This window comes from Mrakia frigida, assembly GCF_051309035.1.
Source record: "Mrakia frigida strain ATCC 22029 unplaced genomic scaffold BDY24scaffold_49, whole genome shotgun sequence".
NCBI classification, from domain to species: Eukaryota; Fungi; Basidiomycota; class Tremellomycetes; order Cystofilobasidiales; family Mrakiaceae; genus Mrakia; species Mrakia frigida.
In genome coordinates this window covers 1-18,531 of record NW_027481232.1, presented here as the reverse complement: position 1 = coordinate 18,531, position 18,531 = coordinate 1, and the positions used below count along the sequence as shown (strand labels likewise).

Here is an 18,531-nt window from a genome sequence, read left to right as displayed (position 1 = left end):
AGAAAGAAGGAAAATAAATAGAAGAGGATGATCAGCCCAGTTTGGTGCTTCGATGTGGGAGATTCGAAGAGGGACGAACGGCCAAGTCGAGGGAGGCGATCACAGGTGCTCTTTCGAAGGAAGGAGGGACGAGCTCACCTTCGCTTCCCTTCCTTCTTCCTCCACCCCCATTTGACCCAAAAACAAACCTTCAGTTTTCTCCCTGCTCCCCTTCAGTAATGGTTCCCTCTCCTCTCCCTCTCCACCCTTTTCCCGCCATCCCTACCGAAATCGAAACTCACATCCTGAGCTTGTGCGATCAAGCGACTCTCGCAAAGTGCTCGACCCTCTCGCTCGCCTTCCTCCAGCTCTCCTCCCCTCTTCTGTACGAGGACGTCGTTCTCTATGGAATCGAGAGTATTCGAAAGCTTCTCTGTGCTAGACCGGTGAGCTTCCTCTCTCTGATTTTGGCTCCCTTCCTTCCGCTTCAGAGCTCACGACTGTCTCCTCCTCCTCCTCCTTCCTTCTGTTCCTCTCCCAGGACCCATCCTACCAAAGCCATCTCTACCCCTATCTCGCTCTCACCCAGATCAAACATCTCTCCATCTTTTTCGAGGAAGGAGACGGTCCAAGGCCATGGACGAACGACCCAGAGTCAGACCCAATCCACTTCACCAAGGACCGATGTCCATCGTCCAACCCTCCCCTCCCCCTTCGCTCTCTCTCCATCCTCCTGCCCATGCATAATCCGATATATACCAACAGGCGTTTGGACCAGCTTCTCGCTCTCTGCGATCCAACATCCTTCCACCTCAAAGGCTACGGTGCTAGCGACGCCAGTCTTCCAGACTTCGACTGCTTCAGGCTCGAATGGAAACGGATCAAGCTCTTCACCCTCGAGCGAGCGATATGGCACTACGCCCTCTCCTTCGTCCTATCTCGCTCGGCCAAGTTCTCCTTCGAAGTCAGGTACGACCTCTCGTCGTTGAAGGTTGGGTCGCAACTCGGCCATGAGAGCGCTCGTTCTCGACACGACGCGGACCAACATGATTCCAGAGACACGCGGGAAAGCAGGATTCGTGGTGGAGGGGATGGAAAGGTTGGAGGTGTTGGTGGCGACGGAAGAAGGGAAAACGAATGCGTTGGAGGGTTTGAAGGAGGAGTGTGAGAGGAAATGGGGAGGGGTCGCTTGGGAGAGGATGCGAAGGCATATCGAGGTCGTGGTAGTCTGAAGGAGTGAGTTCTTCGTCTTTTCACTAAGTAGAATTTTCTTGTTCAGACGACGGATCGGCCTCCTTCTTCTGTACCTTCGCCCCCTCCCTCTGTTTTTCCTTCGACAGACGCGTCGCTCCAAGGACTCGACTCTGGCCTCCCCTTCTCCTCGTACCTCGGTCTTCACTCCCATCCTAAGCCAGCAATATTCGCTGGATCTCTATAACTTCTTCTGTTGTACGGTCTATGGACGACTTGGCTCTCCTTCTGCTCCCTCTCCCTCCCGCGTCGACTCGAATGTTTTCGCACCAAGTAGTTAACTAGACCACGTCGTCCTTCGGTCCGTAAGCTCTTAGATTCGGATAATAATAATGATTCGAGTAGAAGATGCGAGAGCCCTTTCGTTTCGACGTGAGCGAAGTAGTCGAAGCTGGCCCAACGCGCAATCAGACGCCCCTCGTCGAAAAGAGAGATACCACAGTTCGTAGATATTCGTTAGAGTCGTAAATGTAGAGATCATCAAAGCCCTCTGAGACTCCTCAGTCGCTCAGCCGCTTTGAGATCCTCTGCGGTTCCGGAGAAAGCAGACCGACGAGGACTTCAGTGAAGGATTGGACAACACAAGTCGAAGGGATAGACTCACCAGCAGCTCCAGCAGCCTCAACAGCGATCGACCCTCCTTCCTCGCCTGCTCCTCCTGAACGAACGAGATCCAGAGCTCTCCTGAGCTTGACGGCGACGAGCTTGCTGGAGGAGAGCTCTCGAACGAGAAGGAGATGATGCTCGAGAGAGGGACCGGAGGTGAGGAGGATAGAAGAGTGGGAGAGGGAGATGAAGATGCAGAGGTCGGTAAAGATAGAGTGGAGGACCGTGGAAATGGGCTGGGGAGAAGGATGAACAAGAAGTCAGACGCGTCGACGGTGGAACGACTCGAGAAGACTGACACTTCTCCTCGTCTCCTCCTCGCTCAACCTCAACGACCTCTCCCAAGCTGGCCAACACGAGTCCCATGTCTCTCCTTCCTTCCCTTCGACCGTCGACGACTCGTTCGCAGCCCTGACGACGATTCCATCCTCGCTGTCGACCTCCCGTCCTTTTCGAGAGAGAAGAAGCCAAAGCTTCATGAAGGCGAAGCCAGCTGAGAGATGCTCAGCGGACCGATCTGGTTTCGAAGGATCTTGAGGAAACTGTGAGAGAGCGAGGGTGGAGGAGCAGGTGTAGGTGGCGAAGGAGGAGACGTCGAGGAGGCGTCGAGCTTGGTTCGAGCGTGGATGAGTGAGAGCGGCGAGAGCGAGCCAGCTGTGGAACGAAAGGGTCGAAAGAAGAGTCGGCACGAGCTGTTCGTAGAGATCCAGGTGCTACGGACTCACTTGTAGACTCGGAGATGATCGGGGTTCTCATCCTGTTGGGTCGAAGAAGCGAAACGATCAGCGACGCGTCGGGTTGAAGAAAAGGAGAGCAGAGAACACTCACACTCGCAAGCTGATCTACAAGGAGCTGCCCCAGTAGAGATGAATCAATCTCATCTGCTGCAAGGACCAACCGAGCAGCTGAGAGGGAAGCGATTGAGTCCGAGTTCGAATGGAAGTGAGGAGGCGAGGAGGAGATGAAGGCGAGGGCGAGAGGGGCGAGAAGAAGGAGACGGGATGGATCAAGCGTGGGTTGGCGAGGGTTGACGGTAGAGTTGGGAGGGGGAAGGGAAACCAAGCACTACAGAAAGAGGAGGTGTCAGCGGAGAAGTCGAGGTAAGGCCGTCGTGCTGGACTCACCTCGAGCAGGGATCCCAAGGTCGAAGGAGTCATCGTTTCCATCCTTCGAAGTCCCATTTCTGCTGCATCGAGAAGGATGGAGATGGGTGGTCGCTGTTCGGTCGAAACCAGAGTGCAAGCGGCAAGGAACTGCGAGATAGTCTCCTTCTTCACGTCGAAACGGGCGACGAAGGTTTGGAGGAGGGCGAAGACGTCGGGGAGGAGAACCTGAAGAGAATAACAGTTCAGCAAGCTGTAATTGGGATTCAAAGGACGCGAAGACTCACGGAGGTCTTGCTTCGACTGCCAACCAAGACGAGACTTGTAACGCTAAGTAGAGGGTTGGGATCCAGGTCTTGATCTTTCCAGGTCGAGGTATGTCGAGCGATTCGACTGAAGAACGTACCGAACTCTGAAGCGAACGAGAAGGGGTGGGATCAGCTTGGTATCGATCGATACAGCGAGGCCGACATGATAATCACCTGTGATTAGATCAGGAGGAAGACGTGTCGGAGGCGCTACTTCGGCGAAGCGATGAAGGCTCTTCAGGATCGAAGAGAACGCTGGTCGAGGGAGGTTGACCGAGAGGAGTGAATGCATGACGTCCCAGTAGACCTGTTGAAGTTCCGAGGTGGATTCGAAGACGGCAGAGAGGATAGCGAAAAGATCGAAGCCTGCATCGATGGCTTTGGGATCCGATGCTTCCTGGAAAGAGAGAGGGAAGGGGACAAGTCAGTTCGAAGGTCGAAACGATGCTCTCGCGCTTGACGAACCTTGAACTGAAGAAGGTAGACTCCTCTTTCCCCGAATCTGCAAGAAAGAGACGTAGGTCAAACAGGCAGCTTGTGAAAAAATTAAATAGGGAGATATCTTACTTCTTGAGAGCTGATCGGATGAACGAACGAGCTTGAATAGCGAGCGTCCCTGTGGATTCGAGACCGAACGAATTGAGAAGTCGAGAGACGTTGGAGATGAGACGACTGATGAAGCAAGTGCAAACGAATCAGATGAAGCTTGATCTCTCAAGGAGAGGAAAGGTCCTCTCACCTGATAACCTAATGATGGAGAGAAGACGGGGAAGCAGAGTCAGCTTCAAATAGACGCGTCGAATCGAGCCCTGATCCACTCACCTTCGCCACGACGGCTTCGTCCCACTGGTCGAGCAGAATCTTGCAAGTCGTGATGATGATCTGCTGGTTGTCTGGGCTGATGGAAGGTGAGAGATAGGTGATGGTCTTGAGAGCTTCGAGGAGGGGAGCTTCGAGGTGGACGAGGGAGTCGGATTCGAAGTCGTGCTGGAGAGAAACGGAAGGTCAGTTGCGGGAAAACGAAGCAAGGTAAGAAATCTGAAGACGAAACCTTGTAGACTATGATCAAGAAGCTCTCGAGCCAGCATCTCTGCTCGAGATAAGGAAGGTTTTTGATCCCGACCTTCGAGTTGACGACCGAGATGACAACGTCGATGAAAGCAGCTCCAACGAGGTGAGAAGACGGGTGATCTTCGTCGAGGTAGACTACTCCCATGGCTGACGGAGAGAGATCGAGGTGGTGATGGCAATCAAGCACTCGTTTGAGTCCAGAGACGACGGAGAGAGCCGCTGGAGTGAACCTGTCGAGGTTCGAGAACTGGATACAGAACTGTGGACGAAAAGGGAAGGGCGTTAGATTAGTACGAGTCTGGTTTGAGGCCGGAAAGAACCTTTTGACCGTCGATGGAGGGTACGATCTCGCAATGCTCGAATCCGATGGTCTTGATGACGTGATGTTTGACTTTGAGGAGGGAGAAGAGGTCGATCTGGATCCCGTCTCCGACCCAGAGGAGAGCGAGGTCGAGGAGTTGGATCTGAAGAGAGAAGGTCGAAACGATAAGCGACCCGAGCATGGTCCCGAAGGCAGCGTATTCACCCTGAGATGTTCAGCCTCCAAGAGAGCCGTAGCGGGATCCTCCGACGTATCATCGAGCCCGTAAACCGACGAGCGTTCTCCTCCGACAGCTCGAGTGTGTTGCTCGACGTTGTACTCCTCCTCGAACAGCAGGTTCCAGACGACGCTCCAGTTCAAGACTGAGGAAAGTAAAAGGAGGAAAAGGTCAGTTCGATCTCGAACCGTTGAAGCCTCTAGAAAGGTGGACGCACTTCTCCAGCCAGGGAAGTAAGGATGAAGCTGAACGAGGAACGAGATCGAACGCGTCCTCTCCGACGAGTCGGCTGGGAAATTAAAGGTGTGGAAGTCAGCGTGGGCTCGAGGGACGTCATTTCGGAGGATTCAGGGGCTAACCTTGATCGAGGAAAGCTTCCCAAGACTGCGAGACGAGTTCGAAGTGAGGAGGGAAGAGGGACGCCGAAAGGATCGTGGCCTTCGACCGGACTCGTTCCTGTGCGATCCAACGGAAACCTGGTCAGCACCCTGAGCGAGAAGACGTAGGAAGATGGAGAACAAGAGGGACGCACATCTCGTTGATCCCACAAGCAAGCGAAGAAGCGAAAGAAGATTTCGACGACGGTGGCTCGCCAATCGGAGTCTATCGACGCAGATTCGTCCCCGTTCAGCTCGATGATGATCCGGAACAGTATTTCGAGCGTCGAGCATCTAGGACGAAGAGGAAGAGGTCAGATCTGAGTGACTAGGAATAAAAACGGAAGGGAGAGAGGACGCGACCGACTTCGAATCAACGTCGATGGACTCCTCGAACTTGGCGTCCAGGAAACTTCGGAGAGCTCGGCTGTTCGTTGAGAGGATCCGAAGTAGGAGGGACACTCTTGTCGAGGTAGGAACGTCGGCCTCGAAAAGATGCCAGGTTCTGAGAAGCAGGGGAGGGGAGGGACGGAGTCAGCACAAGGAAGAGGAGGGCACCGGTTCCGACAAGAAGGGACTCGCATAGAAAGCAGAAGCTCTATCCTTTTGTCGACGAAAGAGTCGAGAGCTTGAACTTGAGCGGATTTGGTGAGGAGCCCGAGGAGGAACTGTCCGACGAGGGCTGCAGCAGCTTGCGATTTCTCCGACAGTTGCTGAAGAGTTTCGACGACGTCGATCTTGACTTCCAGGCTTCGAGTGATGACGGAGTATCGAGACATCGTTCGAGCGGAGACACCCTTTCTGTAGAAGTCAAAAAAATATCATTAGCTCACGAGATGGGAGAGGGGGCAAAATAAAAGAAGACGCACGCGTCGCTGTAGACTCCTTCACTCTCGACGAGCTTCCCGAGCTGAAGGTGCTCTCGAGGGCATCCGTAAAGAAGCAGAAGGGATCCCAAGACTCGACGAAGGAAGCGAAGACTGTAAGAACGAAGGCAAGGTGAGTGAAGAGCAAGCGACAACGCGTTGAAAGGAGGGAAGCTCACCTTCGTTGAACGTCGCGTCCGAGCTCAAAGCACTCGATGAGAGTAGAAGCATGCTGAGCGAAGAGGTCCGAGATGACGAGAATAAGATCTTGTTTTCCAGCTGGATCAAACCATGCAGCGGCGAAGCAGGCTTCCACGAATTCCGAAGCAGCCTCGAGCGATCCGTCAATCTTGACGAGAGACGCTTGGGAACGAAGAATGAAGGGCATCAGTACAAAGCTGGAAGAATGGAACGTTGAAAAACTAGGCTCACAGATTAAAAGCAAGTTCCGAATCGGGATCGAGACCGTCGATTGAGAAAGAACGGTGATCCAACGGACTGAGACGAGAAGACGAAAGACAGTCAGCTCCTCGTTCAGTCGACGGGCTTGAACGGAACCGGACTCACGGCCTCTCCTCAGCCCATCCTCTCCAGACTCCACCACTTCAACCAGAACTCTCCAGGGATCCACACTCTGGGCAGTGAACACGTCGAATCCTCCGAGCTCGTCCGACATCGACGCGGTACTCATTCGGCTCTGGACGCGAGACGTCTTGCTTCGGTTGAAGAGTCGAGGAAGGGATTTGAAGGCGACGGGCTAGGGGGAAGAAGAAGCAAGGCAGGGGGTCAGGGTAAAGAAGGAAGGGGAGAGGAGAAGAAAAAAAGGAGCGAAGCTCACCTTCTCGGGAGTGCTCATCGCTGAGATGTCATCCATCCAAACTGAGAGGATCTCGTCGAAGACCGAGTATACGACGTCGAGAGAGGAGAGACGAATGACGTTCCTGAGAGCCATATCGGCGAACTCGACGCGTTCCTGCGATGGGAGGGAGGTGGGGTTGGGGCGGAGTTTCAGCGAAGCATTCAACGAGAAGACGAAACGAGACGCGTCGACTCACTTGAAGAGGGTCCTCAGCGCCAGGGGAGTTCGGGTCGGCATTCGAAGACGAGTTGATGTCCGAGACAGGTGAAGAGATTGCACAAGCCTTGTAAAAGATCTCGGCGTACCTGTGAAATCCGAGAGTCAGCTCAACTCGACGATCCAACGAGCCCGAACTCACAGCTGCCTATCGCAATTATGCAGCCTCAGCAACCAGTTTGAGCAGTGCCTGTCGATGAGAGACCTTTTCGCAACCTTGTAGTCGTTGACTCCCAACACTCGAGCCGCTCCGACCTGATTGGGTCCTCTGGAAACGGCGGCTTTGATAAACTCCTCCTTGCTGAGGTTCGACGACCAGGCGACGGGTCCGTGGCCTTCTCCTTCGAGGACTTCGGCGACTCCTGGGATGGGTCTGGAGAGAGAGACGAAGTCTCGAGCGATGATGATCAGGCGATCCTCCTGTGGTTGGTTGGGAAGGGGAACGCGTCAAAGACGAGGTCGATCAGCAGCTCGTCAACGCGGAAGAGGAGACAGAAAGCGGTCCAACTCACCTCCTCAAGCATCCACTTGATCACTGACCCTGCCAGCCGATCCATCACCCAGCTCTGACTGCTCCCTGAAGGCATGCACAACTTCGACATGAGTCCCAATCCGATCTCGTTCACTGCGACTGAGAGATCGGAAAGACATGCTTCGATGGCTGCGACGAGGAGCTCGACCTGTACTGGAGAGTTGTCGACTCCTTGAGGAAGTACGAAGGAGCATAGCGGGTTCTGTGACAGAGGATTTGGGTTGGAGGAGGAGGCGAGATCGAAAGGGAAGAGGGAGGCTTGGCCGTCTTGTCGTTCGAAGGCTCCCAGGGTGTGGAGATGGGAGAGGAAGGTGGTCGCAGTCGAAGATGAGGTGATTCCGAAAGTAGTAGAGAGTTGAGAGAAGAGGTGGGAGAGGGGAACGACGTCGAAGGGATGGGAGGAGAGGGGAGCAAGCTCTTCCGATGAAGGTGATGCGGGTTCGGGTTGGACGACCTGGAGGAGACTCGATCCGGACGCTGAGGGATGAGAGGAGGATTGAGTTGGAGCTGGGCTCTTGAGGGTGAGGACGAGGAGGGAAAGGAAAGTGCGAGAGAAGACGATCCGATCGGCGAGCTGGGTCCCAGTGAGGATTCGAGAGTCCGTTCGTTCGAGATCGACAAGTTCGGAGAGGGCCTTCGACCGCTTGAGCCCTCCTCCTTCCAGTGCAGCTTGAAGCCGTTCGACGACCTCGTGAAGCTCAAAGCGAGGTCCCTCCGACGATTCCAGGACGAGAGTTCCGTTCTCGATCCCTTGGATGAAGAGCTGGAGCTGAAGGCGAAGGAGCGACGACACGACGGCGGTTTCCTCGAACGATGGCCTCTTCGACGACGACGACGAGAGATCCTCCTCCGAGATGAGTAACGACTCGAACTCCTTGACGAACGACTCCCTCAACTTCTCCTTCTCGATCCTGAACATCTCGACCGACGGCTTCAACCCCCTACATCTTCCCAACCTTCCTCCTCCGCTCGTCAAACACCTCGGATGAGCCATAAGGCTGCAAGGTCCCGAGCACCTGTACGCCTGCATCGTCGCTCCCCACAACGGCAACCTGCAAATCCCACAAAGGGAGAGCGAGAAGATGTTGCTGAGCCTAAAGTGATGCTCTCCCAGCCAAAACTCCGTTCGAACGTCGAGGTCTCTCTCGATCTTCTCCGTTGGACCGAGACGCGTCGGAGTGACTTTGCAGAAGGTGAGGGTGACGGTGAGGATGGTTTGAGGGGAGGAGGGGGAGGGATAGCGAAGATGGGAGGTGGAAGAGGTAGGGTGGTAGCAGGAGTGGTGGATGAAGTCGAGGCAGTGGGTACAGTGGAGGACGAAGCCGTCGACGGGATGGGAGCACGATCTGCAGAGGTCGAAAGGATGGCGTTCGGAGGGAGAGGAAGTTCCGGAGGGAGAGGAGACGATCCAGGGTATCCAGTGGTGACGACGGTCGTGAGGTTCCGTTGCTGCTGGACGACCCATCCTGAGAAGAAGGAGAAGCAGAAGGGAAGGTCAGCTTCGGCAGCGGCAGCGAGAGTCGAGAACGGGCCACGGGATGAGACTCACTCGTAAAGGTAGAGATCCTTCTTGTACTCGAACGAAGGCAGAGCCTTTCCGACGTTGAGATGACCTGCCGACTTTGGCCAGAAGGTTTCGAGGAGGCAAAGAGCTCCGAACCGAGCCGTCGGCGATCCGTGAGCGACGATGCGGAGGAGGTCGAGGGAGACGTCCGGTTTCCGAGCGACGATGAGATCGATGAGAGTATGAACTCTGAAGACGGTGAGGAGGAGCGGGGACTTGAGTGGAAGAGGGAAGGTTTCGAGGATGTGGGAGAGGAGGGAAGGAATGAGGGAGGTCGAGGAGGGAGGTGAGGAGGTCGAGGAGGAATGCGACGCGTCGAGAGCGGCGTAGGTCGACGAAGATTGAGTCCTGGTTGGGAGGGAGGGCGAAGAGAAGTTGGGCGAGGTGGGGGAAGCGTGAAGGTGCCAGCCACTGTGTCCTTGAGAAATCGCACTGGTCTTTTCCGACGCGTCGGAAACCTGGATCGCTGGCATCGAAGACGACGACGAGGATCCTCCTCCTCCTCCTACGAACGTCGTCTTTCCACGTCCCAGACCGGCTCGTACGTCCCTCTCCTGCTTCAAGGGAGGTTCCATCTCCATCTCTTCGCCGAATCCACCTCGAAGGAACGACTCCCAGAACCTCAACACCCTCTCTCCCCAAACCCCTCCTCCAAAGATTTCCGGTCCTCCCAGTCCTCCAAGCCCCAGTCCTGCCCAGACTCCCATGGCGACGGTTCCTACGGAAAGTACGGTGTCCTCATCTCTTCTGGACCTTGCCGAGTGGATGAGGAGAGTGCAGATGTCGAGGAGGGTTGATTGGAGAGCGTGAGGAGGACGAGTGAGACGCGGTTGAAGGGTTGGGTAGAGAGCTTCGTGGGAGAAGAGGGAAGTGAGGAGGGGTAGGAGACGAGAGAGGAGAGGGACCGAGGAGGGTTTGGAGGCGATGGGAGTGGGTCCTAGATGTTGATTCGGACTGAAGAAGAGAAGGAAGTGGTCAGCTCTCGATGTCGAGTCCAGTCGACGCCTCTTCTGTTCCGCTGCCCCCAAGGACGAAGACTCACTCCTCTTCGAAGACGACGAGCCCTTTGCTGATGACGAGGATATCCCTTAGCTGCTCTACTAGCTCCATCGTCTGCTCCTGTTCTTCCTCCCTCGTCTTGTCTCTCGCGTCGTCGTTGCCCTCCGACAGCCCAGCGCCGCCTGATCTCCTCTCCCTCTCGAGAGCCTTGTCGAACACTCCATCCGATGGAGCTCTGTCCTCCAGTCGATCAATGAGATGGTGGAGGAGCTTCCTTGTCTCCTGGATTCCTTTGCTGGAAGGAGCGGGAGCTGCTCTTCTTGACGACGACGAGGAGGGCTGAGCTGTCGATGGGATGATGAGTCGAGGAGGAGGCTGAGGAGTTTGGTAGAAGTTTGAAGTTGGAGAGATGAGAAGATCGATGTTTGCTGATTGAGGTGAAGTCAAGATGAGAGGAGGAGGAAGAGCGAGACCCCGAGAAGAGGACGACATTCAGGAGGAGGAACGAGTTGAGCTCGAGCTGAAGGAGGGAAGGAGGTAGTGAAGGGCAGAGGGTCAGCCAAGAGCCGTTCTTAATACACAGGTCGATGAAACTGACTTTAGAAGCTCCTATATCGAGCTATCTGGGATCCCAAGATCCAGAAGAAAGCAGAGAAGAAGGAGGTGGACCAGAGGGGGTTGAGCTTGAAGGACCAAGGGAGGAAGCGGGAAGCGATGAGCTTTACAGTCCCTCTAGGATGAGCAGGATTGAATTCGGCTTACGATGTATGGAGTTACCCTGATCTTATCTTGAAGATCCCGAGAAGTTTTATCACTTCGGAAGCTGATGGTTGGGAAGGAAACCGACCCTTGATCTCCGCTTCGAAATGACCTCGAAGCTGACTCGCCCTGACTCGACCTTCCTTCGTTTCTCCCCAAACCACCAGCATCCACACAACACCCTCCAATCGAATACACCCCCTTTCTATATGGCCGGAACCTTCCCCTCTGAAGTGTGGGCTGATGTTCTGTTCTACGCTGCTGGACCTGGAGGGGAGAGGGAAGGGATGACCGACAAGGAGAGAGCTCAGCTTCGCGATGTGAGACTCGCCGTCATTCAGGTCTGTAGAGGTTGGAAGGTGAGCTGGATTTCATTCTGTCTTGATTCCTTCGGTATAGAAGAGCCTATCGAGGCTAGGGGCTGGGTCGGATTTCAAAGCGATCTTGTAGGGAAGGGAGGGAAGCGTCCCGTCCAGCTCCTCAGCTCGAGAAGCACGAACGTGGTTTCCCTCCCATCGCAAGGTGCAGATCTTCTCGAGATCAGCTCCCAAGTGCCACCCATTACCGTTTTCGAGTCCAGCTCTCTATATCACCACTTTCTTCTCGCGAAATTCTGATGCGTTCCCTCCCTCCCTCCCCATTCGTCGTCGTCTCCTCCTCTTTGCAGCGAGCTTCGCTCAAGTACCTGTACTCCTCGCCGATCCTCGACACCTCCTCCTCCCTCATCGAATTCAACGCTGCCATCCGCTCCGCCGACGCTCGCTGGGATAACCTTCGCAAATCTCCTCACTCCCTCCAGAGCGCTTCGGTTCGAACTCTCGACATCTCCCACCTCCGACCTTCCCCTGGGACCTCCCACTTCCACGATATTCAGAACCAACCCTGGATGCTCAACTCCCTCCTCTGCAACCTCCTCCCGCTCCTCCCTTACCTCACCAAGATCGTTCTTCCCTCGGGAATCCCAGGAGGAGGCAGCTTGATCGGAGGAGGCAACTTTCTTCGTTCGCTCAAGTCGGCCGACTGCAGCGAGTCCCTCGTCGTTCTCGAGAATCTAGGGATGCTGATGAACGGGGTGGTCGATGGGGAAGGGAAGGATCCAGTCGTATCGCTGCTCGATGGTTTGCCCAAGCTGGAGGTCCTAGGGTTGATCGGAGGAGGGTTGATGGACCTTCCAGCGCCGGACGTCACCTTCCAGGCCTACCCTCAACCACCTCTCGACCTTCCCAACCTCCATACGCTCCACCTTCGAGGGGTTCAGACAGGTCTTCTCCTCCAAACGCTCATCAACTCCCTCCTTCCTTCCCTCAAACACCTCTCCCTCTCGTCTTACCACTCCACTCCGGCGGATCTCACCACTCCCTTCCTCGAAACTCACGGTCCATCCCTCACCTCCCTCACCTATCTTCCCCTCCCCGACTTCCCTCGACCCATCCTCCCTCTTCCTCTCGAAACGCTCTCCCTCTGTCCCTCCCTGCTCTCTCTCACCCTCCACATCCCGCCCAATCATCCACCTCCTCCTCCGGAATTCTTCCACTCGGACGCGTCTTCCTCCTCCTCCCTCGAACGACTCTCCCTCCCTCGACCAGCCAAATCAACCCTCTACGAACCGCTCATGGCTTCCCTCCGACACGTCCCGAGGCTCAAGGAGGTCACCTTTCAAGGCTTCACCTACTTGCCTGCCGGTTCGCCGGCGTTGATGGGTGCTGGATTGAACGGAACCATTCGAGCTTGGGCGGCGACGTTGGGGAGGAGAGGAGTCGCGGTGAGGGACTCGAGAGGGAAGGGTTGTCCTGGGTTGGTGGAGGTGAAGGGTGGGGTTTGGATGGTTGAGCAGAGGAAAGGGGTAGTGAAAGGGACGAGGGTAAGGAGGAGCAGCTGGGAAGAGGAGGAGAGTGAGGGTGGAGGTTGAGGCTGAGGTTGGGACGCGTTTCGAAGTTCGTTGTAACGTCATTTTGTTTCGATATCTTTCCGTTTCTTCCTTCCTAGGTGCTCGTCCCCGTCTCTTCTTTTCTTTCTACACTGGTGTACTCTGTTTCTTGATTCTTGGGCTCGTTAGTATTCCCGTCTTCCCTCTCTTGTGTTCTGCGACCGTTTCTTCTATCTCCTCTTTGATCTTTCCTCTGTAGTCTCTCCATTTCATTTTCTACGAACGCTACGATATCATGCTATACCTCTCCCCTCTTTTCTCTGACCAGGTGAGTCCTAAATACACACTGAAAAGAGCGCCTTCGGCTAGGCCCGTTTCACGAGCTCGATTTGGCCTTCCTTCTTTTCCCTCCTGTCCTTCACCCTCCCCCTCCCGTCAACTCCTTTCTTCTCCTTTCAACCATGCAGATTCCCATTGTCTCCTCTACCTCGCTCCCCAACGTCCTCGTCGTCAACCGTACCGAGTTCGCTGTTACAGAGCTCGAAGCCCTCTCCTCCTACGCCCACCCGATCTTCATCGACCAAGCCGGTCGAGACGAATTCATCCCCAAACTCAACGAGCTCGTCAAATCTACACCAGGTGGATTCAAGGCTTGTGTCTTTTTCATGAGATGGAGTCAGTTCTCTCGTCTCTTCTCTCATCTGCTCTTGTAAACTTGAGGCTCATCGGCGCTCTTCTTTCTTCGCACTCGTTCGCTCCCTCTTTCCCTATCAGACGAGCCAGCTCCTTTCCCACTGGACGAGGGTCTCGCGGATGTGCTCATCAAGAAGGGAGGATGCAAACTCTTTGTTGCTGGAGGAGCTGGATACGACAAGGTCAGGTTTTCTTCGTTTCTGAAAAGAGAAGGCCGAGACGCTGACCTCCCAGGCTTTCTCTTCCCTCCCTCAGGTCGACGTCGACTACCTCACGGGCGTCGGATGCCTCTACGCCAACAACCCTGTGACGATGGGAATCCGAACGGCAGATTCGACAGCTATGATGATCCTCAGCATTCTGAGAGGGTCGTCGATTCAGGAGAAGAACGCTCGCAACGGGAAGTGGAGAGATAACGAGTGAGCAATTTGTCTCTATCGTTCGTTTGAGCTTGTAGTCGTCGCCTCGCGTTACAGAGAAACCTGATCAAACATGTTACGACTTCGATCTTTGCAGCATCGTCGTTAAGGATGCTCGAACATGCACCGTAAGTGCAAAATCGTGTTCAGGTCGATGCGCTTTTCCCTGCTCATCCTCTCCTCCCTCTTCTGTTTCCCTCGCTATAGCTCGGTATCATCGGCATGGGTCGGATTGGAAAGTATGTTGCCAACCACATGCAGAGCTTCGGGATGAAGGTCATCTACACCAAAAGGACGCGTCTTCCGGTCGAAGGTCGGTTCCGACCCATTTCCCGTTTCCTCTCCTTCCAAGTCGCGAGCTGACACTCTAGTCGACCGGCATCAGAGGAAGACGGATGCGAGTACAGGACTTTGGATCAACTTCTCGCCGAGTCAGACGTCGTCTCGCTGAACTGCCCGCTGAACGCTGAGACGAGGCATTTGATCGCTGCTCCTGTTCGTCTTTTTTCCTCTTCTCTCTTTCACCACGGCGTTGACTTGAAGGCTCACCAAACGTATCGTCGCTTACTCTCTAGGAGTTCGCCAAGATGAAGGACGGGGTGCTGATTGTCAACACTGCGAGAGGAGCCGTGATCAAGGAGGACGATCTGGTCAACGCGTTGAACTCGGGGAAGGGTCAGTCTTCTCCTCCGCATTTCTCCTTCTTCCCTCCCACCGCTCTTCTCCTATACGCTCAAGGACTCGTAGCTTACAACGGTCTCGTTTTTTTTTTTCTGATCTGAAGTGCTCCGAGCAGCTCTCGACGTCTTCGGTGAGTCTCGACGCGTCGGCTGGACCTTCCCCTCGTTTCGATCTCTCTCAAGCTGACTCTCGACCACTTCTTCTCCCAGAGTTCGAGCCTGAGATACATCCAGGGCTCATCGCGTCGCCCAACACTGTTCGTTTCCTGTTCCCCTCACCTCTTCTCCCTCATGGTTCTCGAATTGACTTCCCTCTTCTTTCCCCTTTCAGTTCCTCCTCCCCCACTGTGCAGCTCGTACGTCTGAGATCTCTCCTTCTAGAGCTCAGCTCAACTGTTACTGACCTCTTCTTTCGTCTTCCTTCGCTTTCGAACAGTTAACGAGACGATGCGATTCACCGTCGAAAAGGAGATTCTTGAGAACCTGCGTGTGTTCTTGAAGACTGGACTGCCGAACACGCCCGTGAACGTTGTGTAGATATTTCTTTATATCCTCGACTTATCCGATCTAGATGGGTTGCTGCTGGTGTGGGTGTAAAGAAAAAGATGAAGGGGAAGGAGAGAAGGGAACGCGTCGCGAGCTCGGCCGCTCGTTCACTTCACTCAAACCACGGAAAAACCTGCTTTTCTTCAAGACTTGGGCTTGAGAAGAGCACTCTGCGCTCGATTTGTCTAACCTTTCTCATATTTCCATCTCCGAGAGACAGATTTTCTCCCGTTCTCTCCCTCTGAGCGCTGCGGGAGGGAGGATTTGAAAGTTGAGCTCGCACGAAGAGGAGGTCCCTTCCCTCCCAACCTTCTCCTTCCCTCTCCCTTTTTTTCTCCGAATGGATCCCGCTCGTACTCGGAAGAACGGCCAACGAGCTGACCGACCTGGTCCTCCTCAAGCTCAAGCCAGTGGGAGCCGACCTTCGCCTCATAGCTCGACTTCAGCTCCCTCCTCGTCCTCCTTCCCTCCTCGACCAGCTCGCTCTACGGGTCCTCCTCCTCCTCGCTCCTACCCAGCTCCCGCTCCTCCTCCTCCTTCCACCATCACTCCTTTTACCGGAAAAGGCTCCTTCCCCTCCCAATCCGCCATCCCTTCCTCCTTCCCTCGCCCGAATTCCTCTCGTCCGATCCGAGATCGACCCGCTCGTTCAGCTCCCCTCGTCAAAGCTCCCAAACCAGAAAACTCGGCTTTAATCCTGCTCAAGCAAGTCTTACCTTCTCCCTTACCGACTAAGGAATCCTATCCTAACCTCGTAAGGTTGGATCTAGGGAGCCTGTTGCAAACAGAGGAGGGAGGGTTGGGATTGAACGAGGTCGGCTGGATAGGGAAGGAATGGGGGAATCAGTTGACTTGGTTGAATCTCAGTGGGAATGAAGAAATAGGGAACGGTGGAGAAGGGTTCTGGGATGGTTTCGGATTGTTGAGGGAGTTGATCGGTGAGTCAAAAGAGAGGAGAGGTTGAGCTTCGACGTCGAGCTGACGTTCGTTTCAATTTCTATAGTGCTCAACGTCTCCTCGTGCAAGATGACTTCCCTACCAGAGCAGTTCGCTTCCCTCACTTCGCTCAAAGCCTTCGTAGCTACAGGGAACGAGTTTGAAGAGCTCGATTCAGAGATCGTAGGAAAATGGAAGGACCTCAACTCGCTCAGTTCGTTCCTTGACGTCTCTCCTTCCCTCTTCCTCCCTCACTCCCTCGTTCTAACGATCATTCTTTCTTCCTTGCAGTCGTATCCCAAAACCCTCTTCGAATTCTCCCCTCCTCGCTCCCTTCCCTCCAACAACTCTCCAAACTCTCCTCCTCCCACACTCTCCTCAACTCCTCCACCCTCCCGGACCTCTCCCCTCTCCCTCACCTTCGGATGCTCTCCCTCTCCCACAACCCCGACATCACTTCTTTACCTCGTCACTTTTCAACCTGGGGAACTGGACTTTTACCGACCTCCGAATCAGCCAACGCTAGGCCTAACAACGTCCACGGAGGAGGATCTTTGTCCGCAGGAGGGAGGAGAGGAGACGGGCTCGAAGTCGTCGAGCTTGGAGGATGCGGGTTGGACAAGTGGGAAGGTCTAAAAGGGTTGTTGGGACCGGCGGGAGCTGGGATGAAAGGACTGAGGAGTTTGGGACTGAGAGGGTGTGGGGTTACCAAGCTGGAAGGGTACAGCGACAGGGTGAGTTCGACGCGTCGTTCCTTTGTCCTCTTTCACTTCGTCCTCTCCCTCCGTCTCCTTCCTAACCAAACCCACCTCCTCTTCTTTCGCCTTCTTCATGTCCTTCGTAGATGAACCTCCTCCTTCCCTCTCTCCAAATCCTCGACAACACCCGAATCGTCGCTCGAAAAGCCAAACGAGACGCTCCTCCCCCCGTCCCACAACCCGCCTCCCCTTCTCCCTCTCCTGAACCGACACTTGCTCCCAAACCCATCAAATCCTCCTCCTCGAAACGATCCGCCCCTCCTCCTGCTCCTACACCCGAAGAAGACCCCTCCCAGAAGAAACGGAAACGCAAGTCGCGTGCTACGGGAGAGGACGAACGAGCGATGGGAGGGTACGGATTCGACGTCAAGACTTCGCTCTCCGCTACCACACCTGTGGCTGCGGTCGTAGAGGAAGAGGAGGGAGAGGAGGACAAGGAGGGAGGTGTCAAGAAGAGGAAGAGATCGAGGAAGACGAAGGGGGACGCTGAGGTCGGAGGAGGAGGAGGAGAGGGAGGGAAGGAGAAGATCGTGGGGAAGAGGATCCCTCCTTCCTCTACAGGTCAACGGAACGTCAAGATTCCAGCAGCTCTTCCTCCTCCAGCACCAAAACTCGTCGCCGTCCCCGTCAAGGCTACTCGACGCGTCCCTGCTCCAGCTCCAATTCCAACTCAACCTCCAGTCGCCATCGTCGAGACGAAGGTCGAGCCCCCCAAACCTGTCAAGAAGACCGAGACCTCCGTTCTCAAGATCGTGGAGGTTCCCAAGAAGGGGAAGGGCAAGAAGAAGGGAGGAGTGGATCTGGTGGAGTTGTTTGGGGCGAAGAAGAAGAAGGTCGAGCCTGGAGGAGACGAGGGAGAGGGAGGAGGAGGAGGAGGGGATGCTTGGGGGGTGGAGGTTGGAGGGTGGGACTGATATGATGGGGTGCGTTGCTTTCTGGCTTGATTTTGCCTTGCTTTGACGCGGACAGAGGAGGAAAAGACGGAAAGGGGGAGGGAAGCAGAGGGACGCGCCGAACAAACCTGCACACGGAGCTGGGTTCCCCCAGAAACTTTCGGGCGCACTGTCAGACTGAGATTATATACTACGATCAAAGTTGTGCAAGTTTTCAGGAGGCCTGGAAAGTTTGCTCATAGGCTTTTGGAGGATCGTTTGGGATTCTCGGCCTTCTCCCTTTCAGGCGACAGTCAGTCACCGCTGCATAACTATAGACGAACTACAATTCACCGTATGGAAATTCTTTAGAGTCGTCTACTATATAACCCAAAGTGATTAATACCGTCGAGGTATGGTGGGTATCAAATTTGAGTATCTGCGAGCCGATCAGAATCTCAATCTCCCTCCGCCTCTCCCTAAAACAGCTCTCATTCGTGCTGTAGACCTTCGATCCGAGCGGGACCTAGACGGTTCGAAAGGTATGGCCCAAGCGCACATCATAGGCCAGACCAAACTACTTAAGGTGCAGATTTTCCTCAGGAATTTCCCTCTTGTCGGAGGATTGTTTGGGAATCGGTGACTCGTCCCTCTCAGGCGACGCGCCTCGATTGCTCCGTAGCTATACACAAACTCGAACCCAGAATGTAGGAATCTCACAAAGTCGTCTA

General features: G+C 54.8%; 5 protein-coding genes across 5 annotated transcripts; 4 read left to right on the top strand and 1 right to left on the bottom strand.

The window, feature by feature from the left end:
• Positions 1-218: 218 nt before the first annotated feature.
• On the top strand, positions 219-1,417 carry BDY24DRAFT_419080 (uncharacterized protein; the record flags this gene model as incomplete). The annotated part of the gene is made up of 3 exons (XM_076643929.1): positions 219-425; positions 521-1,001; positions 1,320-1,417. The coding sequence occupies 3 exons, from the start codon at positions 219-221 to the stop codon at positions 1,415-1,417; spliced, it is 786 nt and encodes a 261-aa protein (XP_076492352.1).
• Positions 1,418-1,710: 293 nt separating this feature from the next.
• BDY24DRAFT_419079 (C1 domain-containing protein) lies at positions 1,711-10,762 on the bottom strand (the record flags this gene model as incomplete). Its single annotated transcript, XM_076643928.1, has 30 exons — positions 1,711-1,757; positions 1,835-2,072; positions 2,136-2,490; positions 2,562-2,593; positions 2,665-2,901; positions 2,961-3,167; positions 3,227-3,351; positions 3,422-3,644; positions 3,713-3,749; positions 3,815-3,919; positions 3,987-3,994; positions 4,070-4,234; positions 4,299-4,577; positions 4,663-4,782; positions 4,845-5,002; positions 5,075-5,146; positions 5,217-5,313; positions 5,390-5,528; positions 5,602-5,739; positions 5,793-6,035; positions 6,104-6,214; positions 6,280-6,463; positions 6,533-6,598; positions 6,668-6,857; positions 6,939-7,073; positions 7,156-7,264; positions 7,318-7,595; positions 7,688-9,173; positions 9,257-10,225; positions 10,314-10,762. 30 exons carry the CDS (start codon positions 10,760-10,762, stop codon positions 1,711-1,713), a joined length of 7,002 nt encoding a protein of 2,333 aa, XP_076492351.1.
• Positions 10,763-11,167: 405 nt separating this feature from the next.
• Positions 11,168-13,209, top strand: BDY24DRAFT_403929 (uncharacterized protein). Its single transcript, XM_076642443.1, has 2 exons — positions 11,168-11,388; positions 11,697-13,209. Exons 1-2 carry the CDS (start codon positions 11,239-11,241, stop codon positions 12,936-12,938), a joined length of 1,392 nt encoding a protein of 463 aa, XP_076492350.1. The 5' UTR covers positions 11,168-11,238; the 3' UTR covers positions 12,939-13,209.
• A 14-nt stretch (positions 13,210-13,223) lies between these two features.
• BDY24DRAFT_403926 (D-mandelate dehydrogenase-like dehydrogenase) lies at positions 13,224-15,274 on the top strand. The gene is made up of 11 exons (XM_076642442.1): positions 13,224-13,571; positions 13,671-13,771; positions 13,845-14,008; positions 14,106-14,136; positions 14,216-14,321; positions 14,394-14,503; positions 14,584-14,683; positions 14,793-14,819; positions 14,899-14,945; positions 15,020-15,044; positions 15,125-15,274. The coding sequence occupies exons 1-11, from the start codon at positions 13,358-13,360 to the stop codon at positions 15,223-15,225; spliced, it is 1,026 nt and encodes a 341-aa protein (XP_076492349.1). The 5' UTR covers positions 13,224-13,357; the 3' UTR covers positions 15,226-15,274.
• Positions 15,275-15,542: 268 nt separating this feature from the next.
• On the top strand, positions 15,543-18,170 carry BDY24DRAFT_445068 (leucine-rich repeat domain-containing protein). The gene is made up of 4 exons (XM_076644892.1): positions 15,543-16,172; positions 16,238-16,384; positions 16,462-16,904; positions 17,015-18,170. Exons 1-4 carry the CDS (start codon positions 15,575-15,577, stop codon positions 17,840-17,842), a joined length of 2,016 nt encoding a protein of 671 aa, XP_076492348.1. The 5' UTR covers positions 15,543-15,574; the 3' UTR covers positions 17,843-18,170.
• Positions 18,171-18,531: the final 361 nt, after the last annotated feature.